Here is a 20,392-nt window from a genome sequence, read left to right on the forward strand (position 1 = left end):
CTGGGGTAAGCAACTGCCTTCATAGAGGCTGGTCACCTGGAAGAAAAGCCACATCAAGCTGTGGTTTCATTCTTCAGTATGACTTGGATGTTTGGCAGTGGCTGACAGACTTCTTATCATAGCAACAACTTGTTTTAATTTCTTGAATCAGCTCATAAGCAGCATATTTACTGACTTTTGTTTCCAACGAGGAAATATGTAAATTTTAATTGATCTAATCTGAAGTTAGAAAACAGGCCTCTGCACATGAGAGAGGTAAGGGGCCAGAGTGCCCTGGCTTTGCTTTTGACTGGATTCAATCTGAATTCACTGCTCCTTATCCTGCAGACCTGTCTGGCTTGCAGTAGGAAAAAGTTTTCTATGACAAGGGTAGCAAAGCACTGGCACAGGTTGCCCAGAGAGGTGGTGGGAGCCCGATCCCTGGAGACACCCAAGGCCAGAGGATGGGCCTCTGAGCACTTGATGGAGCTGTGGGTGTCTCTGTTCATTGCAGGGGAGTTGGACCAGATGGCCTTTAAGGGTCCCTTCCAACTCAGTTCTGTGTTTCTGTGTGTCCCAGAGGCATCTTTTGTAGATACTGGCAGAGATCTTTTCCATTTCCTGTTACAGTCTGTGATGGCTTTGTGGGAGTATAGAGGATAGTCATGTTGGTAACTCTCAATTAAATGGAAATAAACTCTCCAAAGATTATATTGAATTTGGCCAATGGATGCTACAAGGGATGGTGTAGCTGCGTCTTTAATGTTGTATTTAAGCCCTCCAGATACTTTTGTGTGCTTAACAGTTCCCTAAGTGCTGCAGTGCTGATGCCTGCTTGTCTATGAAGGCTGCAACTCTTAGAAGAGTAATGCTCCTTGGCAGGAAAGCTGGCTTTCCCCTTAAAGCACACTCGTGTATTTGGCCAGCATGAAATGAGCAGCGCTGGAGCTGGCCAGCAGCAATTCTGTTTCTGTGGTTATTCCAGTACCGCTGTCGCATCTTCTTAGTGCTTGAAATCCCATTTTCATATTAAATGAGCTTCTCGAGGCTAATTTTGAATATCATTTAGTGTTTCCATGCATCTCTATCTGCATCTTGATCATTAAAACAAGTTTAGCATTTCCTGTGCTTGTTCTTATGCTTGTGCTTCAGATATGGATGAGGCCTCTGGGATGGTTCCTGCTAGCAAGAGCTGTTTGTTTGACAGGACTTGAAATGCTTCTTTAAAGACTTTGTCTGCTATTTGCTGGTAAAATCATCATTACTGGCCCTGTCTTACAGTTTTCATTCACTTCTGTTCTACTTGAAGCTGGGGGGCAGCTTTACTGTGCCAATGCCTTACACTGGGTGTTGGAGGAACATAGCAGTACTGGAGAAGATGTGTCCAGAATTATCCTGGCAGCAGCCCAGACTCTTCAGAAGCCAGGAAGGAGATTTCCAGGGCCCAAGCAGGATGCTCTGGCCAGGCCATTGCACCAGTTTTGCTCTCCCAACTCACGAGGGGGGAGAGAAAAAAAGCTTTTGGCTTTTTCTGTTAAAGGATGTTGGGTATTTGCAGAGGTGTCTGGAGGGAGAATCTGTTCTTTCTGTTGAATCCGTTCTCTTCCCTGCAGTTGGCTGCCATTACATGAGGTACGCCATGCAACACTACTTCATTGCTGCGTGCATTGCCCTGCAGGCACTTTGCTTGCAGCCCTTCTTGATGCAGTGCTTGGGTCTGCATGCTGTTATAGCCAAAGTGTGGTTAACAGCTGTGCAGCTGTCAAGTGTGCAGGTACTTCTTTTGTGACATGGAGAGCAGCCTGGGGAAATAGGCTATAGAACTTCCAAGCGTGTTTGGAGTGAAAGGTTCAAGAAATGCTGCTGTGAATGGAATGGAAACGAATGAAGAAAAAAAGGGTAGTACGAGAACTTTCATAGTATGTGCTGAGTGCCCCTTGACTTTGTGTGGAACAAAAGTTCTGCGTAAGTGCAGGGGTTGCCTGGCAGAGCTGAGCAGCTCTGCTTTCCCTTTGTCACCTTGCTGCTGTGCCACATCTGCTCTCCCTGCCCTGCAGACTGTGGCTCAGCTTCTTGAGCCAGCAGCAAACAACATTTTTCTTCTGACTGGATTTCCACCAGTATACTGAGCTTCTTAGGCAACCAGGTGAACCGGGGCTGGATGCAGCAAGGCATGGGGCTGAGGGGTATTTTTCAGTTAAATTATTCAATTTCTTTGTATCCGTAGCACTCAAAATGCTGCAAGCTATAGTCTACATACCTCTTTCTACTGAAGTTACGGGCGGTGTTAAATCCCTGTTGTTTCTGCATGATTAGGAGCAAGAAGTTCTGATGCAACAGAATGTAAAGTAACAAACTTTTAATTGGTTGAAGGGAAGTTTTAATGAGTTCCACTCACTGTTGCTTTGTCTTTCTGCAGGGATGTGAAAGCAGGAAACATTCTTCTTGGAGAAGATGGCTCAGTGCAAATCGCAGGTAACTTTTTCCTAGCAGCTTTGAGTAAGCTCTGGGTATAACTGTGTGTCTGGAGAGACTCTTTAATGGGCAAGGAAAACAAACCAGCATAGAAATGGTAGCTTCAAGAAGACTTGTTTTTCTAAAAATTAAAAAAATAAAAAAATAAAAAATCAGTTTGTTACGTTTTGATATCTTAAAATACTATTCTTTGTAATAATGAACATCAGCGTAAATCTTTTGATCCCTTGGAATCAACAGATGAGATAAAAATTCTTGGTATAATGAGATAATAATTCTTGGTGGTTGCTTTAGCTAATACAGATGTGTCTGGAGATGTCTGTGCTCACTGCTGTCACAAGCTGCTTTCCTTCTGTAGGAGAGAATAGCACTGTTAAAGAAAGACACTGCACCTAAAATACATAGTTTCTGCCTAAATCCAAAGCTGCTTTGTTTTTTTGTTTCAAGTCTCCCAATGCTCTTGATGCCTGCTGTTATATTTCTAATGAAGTGTAAATAATTAATCCCACGTGGCAGCTGATGGAAGGCAGGGTGTGGCCACCAAAATGCTTTACACTAAAATACCTTTATTTTTTTCTGTGATGGAGCCAAGATGTGACATTTTGGATTTGCAATTGTACAGAATGTTAGGTTATATTCTGGGAGAGGCTGTGTATAGCTGTAGCATTAGGACAGTGCACTACTTTTCTGCCAGCCTAGGATAAAGTCACTTGTGTTTCTCTTCGACAGGGTGCCAAGGCTTGACTTTTTTATTAAGGCTTTTATTAAGGTGCCTGTTGGTGTATTTTTGTCTGCTGGATAACTTACAGATGATGGGTAGTTTTAAGGCCAATTTAAATGCTCTCATAAAATCCCTTTCTTAGCTTTTATGAATTTTGAAGTGTTTCTTTGGCTTGTGACTTGCAGATATTCCCCTGGACTTATATGTGCAACGCTTACATGATGAAATCATTTCTGCACATCCTGCGAAAGCAGCACTGCAAGATTGTGGCCTTCTAATATTCAAAGGGAGCATATAAACAGGAGGGGGCACAACTATTTACAAGGGTGGATCGTGATAGGACAAAGGGGAATGGTTTTAAGCTGAGATGGGAGGTTTAGGTTAGATATTAGGAGGAGGTTTTTCACACAGAGAGTGGTGACACACTGGAACAGGTTGCCCAAGGAGGCTGTGGATGCCCCATCCTTGCAGGCATTCAAGGCCAGGCTGGATGTGGCTTTGGGCAGCCTGGTCTGCTGGTTGGCAACCCTGCACATAGCAGGGGGTTGGAACTGGATGAGCACTGTGGTCCTTTTCACCCCAGGCCATTCTATGATTCTGTGCAACAAAATGTTTCCTTTAACAGTTGTCTTTTTTCTTTTTTTCTGCTCTGAAGGTGCACAAGGAATAACACTCTAATCTTTCTTGCAATAGAGTAGAGCAACTAAACTCAACCAAGGGCAGCAAGTTCGTAACAGCATCAGGAAATACTTTTGTTTCTGTGAAAGCAGCTGATAACTTGAAAGAAACAAAAATAAACGAATGACCAAATATGAGAGAGGAGGTTGGCCTGGACAAAACATGAGAGTTTGTTTCTGTGGGAATTTCTGACACTTAAGCTTCCTTTCTTCCTGACCCAGGATGGAATAGCAAAATTCCTTGTGAAATTTTTGAGCAGCGAAAAGCTGCTGGAAGCAAATCAATTCAAATAAAGGGAATTTTGTTTCAGCGAGATCAAAGTGCTTGCCTTCTGACAATATTTATGTGTCTTATGAATCATTTGGTTGATAATCGACTGCTTTAATTATCAGCTGGGTGACTTCACTGTGTTCCCATGAAACAAAAGTATTTATTTCTCTGGAAAGTTACACCATGAGGAGAAATAAAAATTGACCAGCTGTGGAATGAAGCCTGAGGTTAGAGCACATGGGGCCCCTCCCTTGAAGGAACTGGTATTGATGTATGTAAAAATGCTAACAGTTTAGCAGGAAAAGATGACTTCAGTTCTTTATAATGCATTCTTTCCCCTTTGTCATCCTTACATCAAAACTGCCTGCAAAACCCTGGATGTGAAGCTCTGAATGTTTGGCCTTTGCAGCCTCACGTTCCTGGGTGCTTGCTGCTTCTTGACACCATTGGCCATGCTTGTCTCAGAAGAAATGGAAATCTTAAATGCAAAGCTGAGGAACGTAAATCTGACACTGCAAATCCTTTGAAACGAAGCAGCTTCTTTTAGGGAATTTTATAGACATGCCTGCCCTGTAGTGGAGGTAACCAATAATTGGGCTATTCCTCCACAATGTATCAGTGAATTGAATTCAAGTACTGTTAATGTGCACCTGGGAAACCTTCCCTGTGTACAGTTCATGTTGTAGCATTATACGGTTCCAACCCTTAGTGCCCTCTCAAAATAGAGAAACCTTTTTCCCTAATACAGACTGTGCAATTGTGTGAAGACTGAACAGAAGAAGCATCTTGATGAGGTGTGTGCAGCTTCTCTCGTAGTTCTGAGCTGAAGGCTGCAGTTGGGATGCGGGATGCACTGAGTTCAGGCTGGTGCAGGTAACACAGCGGAGAGGAAAAAATCTGAGTTCAGAGGCGTTCACTGAAAGTAGGCATTCTAAAAATGTCTCTAATGGCCCTCACAAACGCCAGGCTTAAACTCCTCCCCAGGTCCCAGGACTTGGTATTTTTATTCAAGGCTATTTTTATCTGTGCTCCTTTTGCTTTCAGAATATGCATCCACTGAACCAAGGCATAAAAATTGCCTTTAACAGATGCCACCAAAACCTGAACTGAAGTTGTTTGCTTCTATCTTCATTTTTTTTGCTCTTTTTCCCAAGGGCACTGGTTTGGGCTTGTGGCTTGGCACCTAGTCTTTGGAGCCTGTTATGATCTGGAGAGCATTGCTTTCTCAGTTTGGAGTATTTTCTTGCACACTGAATTAATCTATCTCTGGGAGAGCTGAACTTTCTTTCCCTGATACCATTGTTCTGGGCCGTGCTGGTGGTGGTTGCAATGTAAATTGAGATAGCTGTGTTCTTTTGTGTCCCAGTCTCTCCATGGCAATTACTGTATTTTTTTTTAATCAGAACATAAAACCTCTGTGCCCTGGCATTTACTGGCTCCGTGGAGTCTAAAAGCTTGCATGGGTAAAAACGCTTCTTGTCGACATAAAGTGCATTGGCTCTAACACTCAGCAGAAATCAGGAGGCTTTCTCTCACAGCAAGCAAGGCTTGATGTTCCTGAGTTTATGTAACTGTGCAATTATTAAATTACTGGAAGATGAAGTGAAGCTGCTGATAAATGGGGAGGGATGGGAAAGGAAAGGGACAGAGAGGAGAGCACGCTCAGTACAGGAGGTTTGCTCACTATGAACCGTGCTTCAGCCAAGGCACCATGTTCCCATCTCATTGCAACTGCATGCAGAGCAAGTCCTCCTTTCTGATTACAATCAGTGGATATTAAATAGTTCTGTCATACCCTCCTCCATTACTGAATGAAGAAACAAGAGTCTAAGGAAGCTGACGTGCTCTTACGGAAAACATCCGCATCCCTCACCGTGTGGGATTTTCCTATTGGAGGCCCTGCTATTGTCCCTACAGGCTTTAAAACAAGACAGGATTAGCACCTGCTCCCAGAGGCCTCCCTCTGGCACTGTGTGCCTGCAATTTCCTGTGCACACAGTGTTGCCTGGTGGTAGATGGAGATCTCACAAAGTCGTTTGGGACTCGCTAATTGATACTGGGCAAGCTGCCTAACCCCTTGCACTTTATCTATTTATAAAATGGGGATAGTTAAGGCCAGGCAAAACTTGTGTAACTGAATTTGTGTAACTTTCCACAAATCCATGCCAACTTGTCACCAGTTCGCTGTGTTCCTGACTGCTCCTAATTCATTGTACTAAAATAGCGCTGTACATAAACATCTAGCTATGATACAGTCAGTGTCATTCCCCTACTTTGCCTTAGGAAATGGCAACTTTGGGTGATTAAATTGCCTGAGCAGGGGCAAGGCTCAAATCTCTGTTGGGAAGAGGAGTGCTGATGCACGGCTGGCTCAGACGCTCATCTCAGAGTCTCTTCTCCTGGTCAAAAAAGGGCAAAAAGGATTTTCCTGGGAGCTGATGGGGAGTTGTGGTGCCTGCCCTGTAGCAGCATGGTGTTAACCTCTTCTTTGTGTCATCTGTAGGATTTCCTGAAGAGATGTTGCATTACTCAGTTGTTGAAACCACTTGTGAGCTTTCTCCAAGGGCAACGTCTTCACCAGCATGTGCTTCGTCACCCTGAAGTTACTTTGTTTAGCATTAGCATATCTTAATGAACTTGCATCTGGGGCTCTGTTTCAGAAGCAGTTTTTGCATTTACTTAAAGAAATCTCGTTCATCTTTCATGTGCCCTGACAGTATTGCAGAATGGCTCAACTTATGGTGATGCTTAAAAGAATACAGCTGTCATTCCACATGTGAACTGATGAGAAATTTTATTAGAAATAGGTGTGACTGTACAGTTCTACCTTTCCAGATGAGAATTTGAGAGAGTAAGGGTGTACTGACAGATTCAGTACCACTGTATGGCCATATAGCTTTTAAAGGGAACATTCCTGTTCTTCACTGATCTCTCTGGTGTCTTACCACCCTGCTTCGTTCTCAGCAGAAATTTGCCATTTACCACTGGTTTACCATGACCTTCATCTTCCTCTTGTCAGGCTTTATTCATCATCAGCTTTCAAAGCATAAAGTTCACAGAAAAGCACTCAGAACAACTGCAGTTGTTTTATGGTGGGCAACTGAGCAAGACGGAAGGTGATCAGTGAAAGAAATGTTCAGTGCTGTCTTCTGAAATAATTTCACTTTTGCTTGAAGAGGCACAGTATCTTGGCTGTCTGTGTTTAAAAACAACTCTGAGTTGCTCATGCTGTTGTTCTACTCCTATAGAAGTTGGGAATTGTTGACACGGTGGAGGGAAGGTCTCTTCAGAGAGACCTCAACAGACTTGAAAGGTGGGTCCAGATGAACCTGATGAGGTTCAACACAGCAAAGTGTGAGGTTTTGCACTTGGGCCGGAGGAATCCCAGGCATCCATACAGACTGGAAAGAGCGGTCCTTGAGAGCAGCCCTGTGGAGAAGGACCTGGGGGTTCTGATAGATGAAAAGCTTAACGTGAGTCAGCAGTGTGCTTTTGCAGCTTGGAAAGCAAATGGGATCCTGGGCTCCATCAGACGAGGGGTGGCCAGCAGGGACAGGGAGGTGATTGTCCCCCTCTGCTCTGCTCTTGTGAGGCCCCATCTGCAGTACTGTGTCCAGGTCTGGAGCCCCCAGTACAAAAAAGACAGAGAGCTGTTGGAGAGGGTCCAGAGGAGGGCCATGAAGATGATCAGGGGACTGGAGCACCTCCCCTATGAGGACAGGCTGAGGGAGCTGGGCTTGTTCAGCCTGGAGAAGAGAAGGCTGCGAGGTGACCTCATTGCAGCCTTTCAGTACGTAAAGGGAGCCTACAAACAGGAGGGGAATCAACTCTTTGAAAGGGTTGATAACTGCAGGACAAGGGGAAATGGTTTTAAGCTGAGGGAGGGGAGATTTAGGTTGGATGTCAGGGGGAAGTTCTTTACAGAGCGAGTGGTGAGGTGCTGGAACAGCTGCCCAGAGAGGCTGTGGATGCCCCATCCATCCCTGGAGGTGTTTTCAAGGCCAGGTTGGATGGGACCCTGGGCAGCCTGGTCTGGTATTAAATGGGGAGGTTGGTGGCCCTGCATGTGGCAGGGGGTTGGAGATTCATGATCCTTGAGGTCCCTTCCAACCTGTGCCATTCTGTGATTGTGGGAATTGCTGTTTTGGTCTGATGCAAACCCAGTAAACTTTGTGATTTCAGTTGGCTTTGCTCTCCTGGTTCCTATAGTGCAGTCTTCTTTTTCCCCTAGCGGTAGCTAGATAGAGCAGCAAGTACATTGGCTTAGAATGAAGGAAATGTTGCAGTATGAGATGTCGAAGGAGAGAGAATTTTTAATGTGTGACTTCTAAATTTGGATAAAACAGTCTGATTTCTGGTACAGTAGGAATGTGTTTTCCTGACTCACACAGCAGCCCTGGTGCCTGTTGCTCTGTCACAGCATTCTTGTGTTGGAAACCTATTGAGACTGGGTCTTTCCAATTGCGTGATTTCTCTTGTTAGGGTTAAATGCATTTGCAGTGTTCCAGCTCTGTTGTAGTCTTTGTGAAGGAAGTTCAGCAGGGGCAGTTGTCAGTAAATCTGGGAACTTAGGCAGAGACAAGGAGGCACAGATCGTATCAGTGGCTCAGGAGCGAGGGCTGAACCCTAAATGTGCTCAGGATTTTAATTTATGGCTTTACAGAATGTGCTTGTTCTCAGGAAAATACCTTATCTTAATAGCTGGGACTTGGATAAAGGCAGTAAGATGACATTTGAGAACTGTTTCAAAGTCATTCCTTACAGCAAAGTAGCACAGGCTGGTTGTGCCTGTTTTATCCCTCTGGAAATGAGGGGAATTGATTGGGAAAACACTGAATAAATCAACCGTGTAATGGAATACAATTTAATTCCATTTAAACTTTCTGCAGACCTCACATGGCAGATGCAGGGGCACAATTCCAGACTGGAGTTTATAAACTTGTCCTCGTGTTTGATGTGAAACGCAGTGAATGCTGTGTAGAGCTTGTGTTTTCACTGCTGGGATTTGCTTTGAGTGGCATTTCCTTTACCCTCCAAATGACTGCATGAAAAGTTGAAGTAAGATCATGTCCATAAGCTCAAATACAGCACATCACAGTAGCGTGCTGATGGCACTTGGACAGGTGTCTGTTAGTATTACCTTATTCCAAGTAATTTCTAATTGCTTTTGTGTTGACATCACTAGGTCTTGTAATTTTAATCTGAGCTTTTTTGGAAGTTCTTTTGCTTTCTTTGAGAAGCAGGGGTGGGATGCACGTATGGAAGATCTCAAAGCAAAACCACTGTTTCAAAGTAGATCTAACGGGTTTCCATCAGGATATAGATTGTGGTGCTGACAGCAATAGTTATCCATCTAAATGCTATAACTTCAAGGCTAGCAGCAGTATGAGATGCCTCCAGCAAGGGGGAGGACAACAGAATAGCACATCTGGAAGAAGCTGGACTCTAATGATAGGCATTTGACTGCAGTTTCAGTGAAACTTGCTTTTAATGTGAACCTTCAATAATCAGTGTACAGTATTGTGGTGAGTACTAAATTCCTGTCCTTGGAAGGCTGCAATCTCAGAAGTTGGAATCTTTCAGTGTGTTGCTTTGAGTGTTTCTTGATACTGAGAGGTTGGTGAGAAAGGCATTGCTGTACTGCTGCTGTGATGCAGGGAGGAGCTTGGCCCTGGTCAGGGATCTCTGAGCCTGCCAGCAATCTCAAAAATGGGACTGAAGATTTTGATTGTTTGCACTGTTTTTAGAAAACAACAATAAAAAGGAGGGGAAGAAATAAAATTCAGTGATAGAGAATGACCAGATGCAACTCCATAATTCTGCAAGACATCAGCTGTGTTGTTTAGAGCAAAGTGGAAGGAAATACTTGGTTTGGGTTTACAGTTTCCTTATCACCTGACTGAGTTATTTTCTCTAAGAATGATTTGCTTGCTAAAACTTTTGTAATGCTTCCTTCTGAGCAAACCTAGACCCAGTTCCTGTCTCTTCATGTCTCCTCCTGGTAAAGCTCTGAGCATCTCAGCGATGGAAGGTTACCAAACAAAGATCTTTCTGATGGTAGAAGATCCAGGGTCAGTGGCTGCTACCAGTCTGCAGGCTGTGCAGTTATGGCAAATATTGCAAACTGTTAGCTTCGTATGCACTTAACTCCTTTTGTTCAGAAAAGTCTTAATTGCTTTAAATATTAGATGCCACTTGAGGCTCAGCTATTAGTTATGTACGTATACAAACACAAATAAAGCACTTAGTGCCCAGGGCGGGGTTGTACAGCAGCAAGGCATGCCTTAATGTGCCCACTGGGCTGTAATGGAAAGTGGAATTTTCCTCTCTGCTGGCCAGCACTGAACGCTGAAGTAATTGAATGGTTGACTACAGAGTATTCATGCACCAGCATTCTTCACTGTTGATCGTTCTTCGTTCATTAGGAAACTCCTCATGTGTAACTGTATGTTCTACTGCTTAATAAGGGGCTGGAAATATGGGGACAGCCCTTCAGTTTGCTCAGGATTTGATCTTAATGCAGTTTGTTTTGCTTCTTTTACAGACTTTGGCGTCAGTGCTTTTTTGGCCACCGGTGGTGACATTACCAGAAATAAAGTCAGGAAAACATTTGTAGGCACACCTTGCTGGATGGCACCAGAAGTTATGGAACAGGTGAATTGCTTTTCCTAGCACTGTCCTCTTAGCTGATCTGCACCTGGACTCTTTGTGTTCAGGAACAGCCATATTTACTCCCACCTAAGATGACAATTTTGCATCCTGTGAGGCTTAAAACCAGAGAATTGTCTTACATATTGCTGTTGCTGCCAGGCTTTCCTATGTAAAATTCAGTAGCTTCTCACCCTGTTGCTTCTCTCCAAGCTTGTACCCAAGGTAAGTATGAGGCAGCTTAGCTATTGCATAAAGGAGATTAACCTGCCCCTCCCTCATGCCTAAATGTGAGGCAGAATATAAATAGTTTCGTGTGTGGCAAATGTTCACATATAGTTAGGTAAGGTGCAGCGTGTCAAGGTGGGGAGTTACCACAATAAAATAATGCACAGTTGACTTTATTGAGCTTTTTACTTTCTCTTGGCTTGTGAGTGTCCAGAATGTAATTACTGAGGAATGCCTCTCCTCCTTTCTCCTCTTCCTTATAGCCCATAGCTGTCATATTTTTTGTCTTTCACTACTGCTAGACTAAACTACAGGGGTAAACTTTATCTGCTTGACCACTGATGAAGACTTTGTTTAATGTAGAGCACTGCTGCCTTTTTCCCAGCAAAATCGACCAGCAGAGTTATGTCCCAGTTCCAACAAAGCATTGTGCAGTGTCTGTGGCAAGGATGCTCGGTGTCATAAACATTCTGAGAGCTATCCATCACAGTCTTAAAACCAGTTTGACAGAGAGCTGGACTTGGTTTCGTTTTTGGGATGTGCACCAAGCAGAAATACTGTAGACTCTGTATTTTTCCTTTTTTTTTTTCCAAGAGTTTTTGAAACAAAAATGTTTTGGAACAATGCTGTTTTATTAAAGTAAACCTAGCTTGGTACTTTTTTTTCTTCCTATTTTGTAGTAAAAGATTTTAGGAGAATTTGAATAACACCTCCACATATATATAATCTAAAATGAAATGAGGTGAAAACAGCTGTAGAGTTTTTAACACATTTTTTCCTATACCTAAAACTTCTGGAGGAATTGAGATCATTTTGGAGTGGTTTAAATGCAGTATTTGTGAAAGGCTTCTTCACTGCTTGGCCTTTTCAGTGGCTCCCCATCGTGGCTTTGCAGGGCTCCTGCAATCTCCCTGTGTACAGATTGAACGCCTTGGGCTGCAAGATGTGTCCCCTAAGTCAGGAGCACTCTTGGAGAACTTCTGAACCACTTTGCTGTTGCATATTCCTGGGCTTTCTTGGTACATTGATTTTTAAGAGGTGGGGGAAAATTCAGCTGGAAATGAGAATAGCACATGCAGTGTTTCCAGAACCAGGTCTAAGTTGTCCCTGCTTTTGTGTCAGTGCTGCTCCAGACTGCTTGTGGTTAGGAATGGGAGGGGGAAAAAAGCATCTTAGGATGCTAGAAAGGGCTGCTTTTGGTGAGAAAGGGGATATTTTGATGGGGCAGATGTTTTCTAAGGAGGCAGGTGGTTGTTTTTTTGTTCTTTTGTTCTTATTTTTTAAGGAGCCCAGCACTTTTGTGAAAAGTGCACAACTTGTTGTAAGTCTGGGATGGTAGAAGAAAGATTTTGTGTGCTGATGTGAAATCCTTGTGCCCACTGACATCATCCTGCTGCCTTCCAGCAGGTGTCACTCTGAGCTGTTACATCCAGCAGGGAACAGAAGGAAGGGGTGAATGTCGGATAGCCTTCGATCTGTAGATTTTCTTGATTCCATCCATTTTATTTCTGCATCAGTAAGATCCTTTAGCATGTTAATATATGATAGCCTGGTGTTATCTCTTAATATACATTCACTTATTGGATTTATGACACAAAAAAAAAAAGCTGTTAGGAAGAATAAATGAGAGAAACTTACTGGCAGGGTGATAACTGTTATGTATGAGATGGGCTTCAAGATGAATGGCAGTAGGCAGGTTTGGACCTCATAGCTTTCATTTGGGAGCAGGGTTGTATAATATAATGAATAATACCAGTCAGTTAAAATGGGGCATAGTGCAGTGTGTAAATCTGTGAGATTAACTGAAAGATAAAGCCAAGAAGCGTGTCAAATTGGTCTGAAAACCTAAAAATGATGTGAAGAAATGTCAATTTATAAAACTTGCAGTGTATTTCCTCTTGTGCTGTTCCTGTGAATTATGTAAGATCCGTGTGCTTGTTTAGTGTAATTATTTGAAAGCCATTCATAACAATGGCTTCCATAAGCTCTCACTTCAGGAAGCCTTTCATAGTTTGTAAAGCTCATGAAAATGATGCCTGCAGAGCTGAAGAAATTAGTACACGATATAACTGCTGCTGCTACAATAAACTTTAATTCAATTATCATATCACAAAAACTAGTGGAAGGAGGGGTACATCTTTTGTTTTGTTATTCTCACAATTCCAGATGATCTTAAAGGTAGTTTGGGGAATAGTTCTGGCTCCATCACAATGGGCTCCTTCTAAAGCTTGTTAGTGTCGCTGAATACAGTAAGCCTATTAGCTTTGCTCTGATTCATTATTCATCTTTGCATATTGGAGCAAGAAGACATACAAACCATCCTAAGCAGCCAGAACACTTTGGAGTTTGTGGCTCTTCTTGAAATTAGTACATAATGTCTCTCCCCTGCAGTGGAGAAAGCAAGTGCCAAAATATTACCTAATGATAATGAGGAAGTAACCGCTTTGGCATATGAAATATTTTTTCCTGTGTGTGAGGGGAAGTAAATGCTATAAATTTTCCTGAACAAGCCTCTGTTTAATGTCAAGTGCAGAAGCTACTGTTAATTAGTGGAGGGAAATATTGATCTGCAAGCAGGAGTGAAGGTTTTTTTTGTTTTTTTTTTTTGTTTTTTTTCTAATTTAACTGAACTGGTATATACTTCCAGCACTGAAAATGTAGGGTCGAGCATGTTTGTAGTCAGATTGATGAAGTGGTTGACTAAAAGTGAAGTGAGGCATATGTCCCAAGGGGATAACGCTCCATCTATTAACTATGAGAGCTTCATGATACTGTTTAATGTCTGTGTTTTTTGCGTGGAAGTCAAAGATGGGGGTATGCAGTGCCCCTTTATGTTCCACATGTGGAGAAGCCTGTGATAAAACAGCCCCAGTTGCTCAGCCCAAGATTGTCACTTCCATCAGACTGTGGCTTCTTATACCTTCAAAGAGGTGTATTGGACTTCAGAGGGAAAGGAAAAGCATCCATCTGTTCCATCTGTTTAGCACTATAATATTAGCGCTTCCAAGTTGCTGATGAGAAGTGAGGGGAAGGAAGAAAAGGGTGGAGGGTGAAAGGATGTATAACTAAAGAAAGGGACTATCATATAGAATAGCAGGAGACACAGATGCTAACGTTCCCTAATATCTTTCAGGTCAGAGGATACGATTTCAAGGCAGACATCTGGAGCTTTGGGATCACTGCTATCGAACTGGCTACAGGGGCAGCTCCTTACCATAAATACCCCCCGATGAAGGTGAGCAGGTCTCCGGATACTTGTGTTAGACAAAGGATCTGAATGTTCTATGAGCGTTCCAAAGAATTTGGCCAGACTGTTTTGTTGAAGAGCTCGTCCTCTTTATTTGCATCTGTGGATCATGGTGTTCTTAGACTTGTTTGAAGTCAGCTTTTAAAAATATGCCATTTACTCAGCGTTGTCCAAAGCTGTGCACAGTTCTCATTTAGATCTGAGACTCTCCTGGGTCACCATTCTTGAGGAATGTGCTGTGTGGCTCAATCCTGGAGCCTCTGTAGACAGCAGATGTTAAAGCTGTAAATAGTGACTCAGAATATGTTACGTGGCATCCACTGTCACTGAGATGGGAAGCTAATTCCTTTTGTATTGATGATCCTTCTTGAAACCTCTCAGAAACATGTTACCAGTGTTCCCCAAACAACTTGTGTTGTTTAACATGAAAACAATCCTGTTAATCACTGAATGGTGTCAGAAATTCACATCATTACGAAATGGGAAGGGATTGGCAACATCAGTGTCTTATTGAAGTTGAAATGGAGGAAACTGTCTTGCTTAAATGTTGCAACTTGAATATTTCTTTGAACATCTTAAATTTAGTTTGAGTGACTTTCTCCAGTTTCCTGTTTCTTGAATTAGCTTTTCACATGCTTCTCTTTCAGGGAATTTGTGTTGTAAAGTTACCAGAGCTGACTCCATTAGTTGATATTTGGAGCACCTTGCCCTTTGTCTGAGCTCTGAGATCATCCTTAGCCCCTCTGAGACCCGATGGGATTTTGTCTTGATCACTTGATCACAAAACTTCCAGCCCTTTCTGCATTTTACAGAATTGTATGAGTTGGAAGGGACCTCTGGAGATCATCCAGTCCAACCTCAGTGCTAAAGTAGTTTCCCTGGAGTAGGTTACAGATCCCATCCTCTTGAAGGCCACTTAGTTTCTACCCTTGGTATGCATGCTTGCTCAAATTGAACAGGAGGGGGTGGAGAGTCCTTTTAGTAGCCAGGTAGTTTATGGTTGGGCTGGTCCCAATTTTAAGCCTATCATATACTAAATTTTCTTCTTTTTAGTCCTTGAGTTGATGGAGAGCTATGCAAAGTGAACATCATCTCTTTAGAACTTAGTGCATACTCTTGCACTTCTATGTTTTTGGCATTTCCAGCATTTTTGGAGTCCAGTAGCTCCTGACTTACTAGGGCAGGGGCAAACATGTACAGCTTTAAATGCCAGGCAGGACTTCACACTGGTGTTTAATTCATATTGAACAGCATTAATTTCAAGATTTGCATCAGTTCTGTGCGAAGGCTGTGAGAATGGCTGAGTGGTTTAGAAATATCATTCAAATTCATACCGTATCAGTGATTGTGGCAATGCAGTGAGGAGTTGAGGGAAATGTCATGCTGATTTAGCTGTAGCTGTTTTCACTGATACTTTGTGCTCTCATATTTAGTAGTGTTTTGCAGTAGCTTCTGCAAGACTTCTCTTTATTGTTTTCAGTGTGTGGCTTGCAGGTTTGAATACAAAGATCACCTATTTAGTATCATGTTGTCATGTAGTAGGCAGTTGTTAATCTGCAGTTACATTGGATGTGAGTTCCAGTCATGCTGCCTGTAAGAGGATTTCTGTTTCATGTATGGAATGCAGTTGTATTTCACTGCAGATTAATTTTCTTGCACAGCAAAATGGCCTGTGCATTAAGTGACTCTCCAAAGAAAGGGAAAAAAGCAGGGACTTCTCTGCAGACTGTATAATTTCAGCTGGATTGATGGGCTTTCTCTGCCTTAAGCGATATAGCTGTGGAAAGAAAGCTTTTTAAGCGTGCTGTTTGCTGCTTCCTTTTCTAAAAATAGAAATTCATCTGGATGTAAGTGACAAGTGGAAATGGAAATTAGTCATTTTCTTCCTTTCCTTGAGAAAATATGAGTGATGTGAAGGAACTGATCAATTTGTCTTAATGTGTAGGCGTGTAAGAAATGTCTTCACCTGTCATTGCAGTGGTACATGGAAGGGAGCACTCCTGGTGTTTTATATTGCCCTACTGCTTTTATAAAAGCATTACAGGATTTTACACAAATCTCATTTCTGGATACAAATTCTGCAGGGGAATCTAAACAGTCTTTGAATGAGGTTTTCATGAAACATGTAGATGTGGCACTTTGGGACGGGTGAGTTGGCAGTTGGACTAGATGATCTTAGAGGTCTTTTCTGACCTTAGTGATTCTGTGAATCCAATGTCTTGTATAACTACTCATCTCAAATGAGGAAGGCTGTTAAGAGTAGGGACACTGGGACTAGATGATCTTAGAGGTCCCTTCCAACCCAGGCCAGCTGTGATTTTAAGTTCTGCTGTGTTTATGCCTTTCACCACACTAAACTTGCCTGGATGCTTGACCCATGGGCTGCACTGTGGGCCAGAAGATGCAATAGAAGACAGTGACGTGGGCTGCTGGTTATAAATCAGACTAGCTTCCTGAGAACTAAAGGGATGGTAATGCTCCCTAGGTATTGATGGATGACTTGTAAAACTCTCAGCTGAGAGTCAGAATTTGCAGAGGTTTAAAGCTTTGGAAGTAAACTGTTATCTCAATGACTGTAGGAAGCAGAGAGAAGAGGAGAAACCCTGTAGTTGCCTTGAGGAAAAGGTAGTGAGGTAAGTTCTCATTGTCAGGTGAATAGGAGGACACTGCTGAAACTGTTAAGAAGAAAAGAATTGGTCTGAGTTCAGTCTTCCCTGTAAGGATCAGTCCTTGATAACTCAGATATGTGATAAAAACGCTTGTTTAAAATGCTGTGATGCAAAGCTGTGTCCTTTATATAGAGGCCAAGAAAAATCTCATTGCCAATAGACATAATTCTTCCAGGTTTTAATGCTGACACTACAAAATGATCCCCCGTCTTTGGAAACCGGTGTGCAAGATAAGGAGATGCTGAAGAAGTATGGGAAATCTTTCAGGAAGATGATTTCATCGTGCCTACAAAAAGACCCTGAAAAAAGGTGAGAACTGATAGCAACAAAGTAAACTTAAGAAGAAACAACCCTCAAGATTCATTCTATTTCATTTTTTAAAGTGGTGCACTCTCTGCTTCTCTAGCCTTGTGAATGCAGCAATGTGTGGTAGCAAATTCTTTTGGCTGTCTTTATTTTTAAGGATAAATGTCTGGCATTGTGCCTCGCCAGGGCACACGTCTTTCATTTGGGTTAATGAGTGCATCCCAATCCCTGCTAGCATAGGGCCCTTCTCCCCCTTGCCACCTCCAACAGGTGACTGCAGTTCATGTTTTGTTTCTCCTCAGAACTGCTCTGTGTTTATAAACCAGAAATTACGTGTTGGGCAATGTGTGCTTGTTTGTGAAGCTTTGCAAATAAACTTCTTAAAACTTACCAGTGCAAAGAAGGCTCTCAGTGTAGTTTTGACTTGATTAATTATAACTCATGTTTATTTTGGGGGGAAAATATCAGGAAAAAACAGTGGCAAATTTTACCTAACGTGTTTTCATCAATACACATTGCTTAAGTCAGCTGATGGCACTTTCAGTCTTCTTTGCAACTGTTGCCTGACTGCTTAGTGGAGGTAGAAATACTAAGCAGGACGTGATGCATATGTTGTGGTTGGTTCCCAGGACAGCACTGTGTCACTGTGTGATGGCACTGTCTGAAGCCACACGAAGGTCTTCCTGTCTTGTGCTGTTTAAAACCCACAGCCCATCACATGGGAGAGCTCAGAAGATGGTGAAAGGAGTGTTGGATCTGCATTAAAAATAGCATTCCTTAAAAATGCAAAGCAAAAAAAAAAAAAAAAAAGTATTTCCACAGGTCATTTTTTTTTTTTTTTTTTAATATTTATACTTCTTAATTTTCTTTTTTCTCCCTAAGTAAGCTAATTCTGGAAAGGGAAATGTCCCTTCATAAAATATAAATCGTGGAGATATTTTCCAGTTCCTTCCTGTGCTGGATTCTGGAACAAAAGCTTCTCACACATCATGAGATGGATGGGGGGGGTTCTCTCTCTTCTAACAGTCTTTACATTTGAAATGCTAAAGGAGTCCAGTAGAGTGCTTGATAAATGCACAAAATACATTTTTCCCCTCAGCTTGATATTCTTCTTTTTCATTTTTCAAGCATGTCCTATCCCTGCAGGTTAGAACGTGTGATTAGAATTAAACATAATTACTTTCAATCGTGGCATCCCCCATCTCTCTTCTCAAGCACCACTAACAGCCACTGTAATCATCTTTACTGTGGGAGCAGGAGGTCTGCCCGTGAAGAGCAACCTGCAGAATCAGATATGTTTATGCAAGCATACAGGCTGTTAAAGAGGAGTTACTGAATTGCTTTTACATTATTTTTGCTCACTTGTAACAAAGGCTCCCCTGCTATAAGATGAGCGACTTCTCTGGCATAGTCTGAAGTGAATGCCCTTTTTAAATCAGGAACCACACAATGTAGGCAGTTTGCAGTAGGGTAAGTGTTGTGAGCTGCTGCTTTCTCATGGAGGCCTGAGTTTTTGGAAAACTCAGGGGGGGAATGGCTGTTTTTTACTTTTCAGTGTTTGTCCTAACGCGTAACTTAAAAAAAAGCTCATTACACATATAAAATGAGGCATCTCTGGAATAAGTCTGTCACTAGCACATGGTAGGTGCTGCACTCCTTCAGTAGGTGATGATCCTTCATCTCAATTCTCTGCAAGTTGCTTCTGTGATTCTATCAGCTAGGCTGTAAGAATAGGAACAGGGCTTTCTGCTGGGTGAGCTCACAGTAGGCTTTGCTCAGAATATGCTGACACTTAAAAGAATGTTTGATTACAGACCAACTCCTAGGGCAGTTGTGCAGGAGGTGATACCCTTATGAGATTCAGCAACCTGTAAGACTTGAGTCGAAATGGAGCATTTATAGTATTTCTTCTGTTTTTATTGACAGACCTACAGCAGCAGAACTTCTAAGACACAAGTTTTTCACAAAAGCAAAGGTAAGGAAACTCTTCTGAAGCTGATCTGTGCAGAGGTTGTAGAGGGGACTGGTCAGAAGGATGGTGAAACCTTTACTGATGTGAATGTGAGCTGTTCCAGAAGGCCAGAATAGCTGAATGAGTCGAATGGGTCATTGTGAACAGACATAATGAAATCTCTCTTCTATCCTTCCTTGTGTTTGCCACTATTAGGATAAATTATTTAGAGATTCTTCAGCGTTTAAATGCCTTTCAGTGGGTTTGAGGATTTTTCCTTCCCTTGTAATGGTGCCATTCTGGCTGTGTGTCCAGACATAAAGGTGTCTGCCAGTAAATGGAGCTTATATTTATATTCTAGTAAACTATAACCTGTCTGCATAAGTCTGTATGCAAAACAGTGAATAAGGCCCCCACTGTATGGAAAGTTGCCTCATGCTATAGAGATAGAAAGTGAAAATCTCATGATATAAAATAACAGGAAATTCCCATTTGTAGCCATGAAGCAAACTGCATGAGCATGTATCCACTGGTAGCTGATAGAGCATTGGGGTGTCAGCAATTAATGATAGTAAGTCTCAGCTCTCAGATTAAGATGTGTACAGTAGCCACGTAGAGTTTTTATGTTATCATAATGGGATTTTAGGCAACTGAGTTGCTTGCAACTTGTTTACTGAGAGCACACTTGGTGTCCAAAGCGACAGGGAGATGGTTTACACATTGCTGACCTTTCTGTACTTGGCTGATGCCAGTTTTAGTTCATGTTGTACTTCATTGTGTATAAAATTGCCTTCGTGCTTTCATTAAGCTGCTACAGAGTCACATATTTGCATATGCAGTGATAGAAAATTAACATGATTGTAAATGAGGCAGTGCTTAAACCCAGAGGGAATAATGCATGCTGGTTAGTGCTCAGTGTTAAATTGCCTTCTGCCATTGGCCTCTGCCAAACTGACAGCTGTAACCTGAGGATGAGGAAGTCCAACTTCTAGATGCTTTTTAATCAAATGTAAAGATAGTTTATATAATGCAAAATATGTTTTGGTAATGCTGAAAGCCATGTATCAGAATGTGGCAGTGTGTGTCTTAAGGAAATGCAGTGCCATAGATCATTACAGCAGTTTCCCAGTATTTAACATGCTGTGATTGCTGCCTTTGCTGCTTCTCTACACATCACATGTTGCACACTTTTCCAGCCACTCAAACTGCTGCTGCCCCAT

General features: G+C 42.3%; 1 protein-coding gene across 1 annotated transcript in view; it reads left to right on the plus strand.

Annotated features, from left to right (window-relative positions):
- Positions 1 to 20,392, plus strand: part of OXSR1 (oxidative stress responsive kinase 1) — an 89,054-nt gene that overhangs the window by 54,068 nt on the left and 14,594 nt on the right. The window contains exons 5-9 of the mRNA XM_085226954.1: positions 2,399 to 2,454; positions 10,668 to 10,777; positions 14,133 to 14,234; positions 17,091 to 17,224; positions 19,148 to 19,196. Coding sequence (XP_085083080.1) covers positions 2,399 to 2,454; positions 10,668 to 10,777; positions 14,133 to 14,234; positions 17,091 to 17,224; positions 19,148 to 19,196 — 451 coding nt within the window. The remainder of the gene's footprint in view (positions 1 to 2,398; positions 2,455 to 10,667; positions 10,778 to 14,132; positions 14,235 to 17,090; positions 17,225 to 19,147; positions 19,197 to 20,392) is intronic.

The sequence above is a fragment of the Meleagris gallopavo genome, chromosome 6, assembly GCF_905368555.1.
Source record: "Meleagris gallopavo chromosome 6, MGAL_WU_HG_1.1, whole genome shotgun sequence".
NCBI lineage: Eukaryota > Metazoa > Chordata > Aves > Galliformes > Phasianidae > Meleagris > Meleagris gallopavo.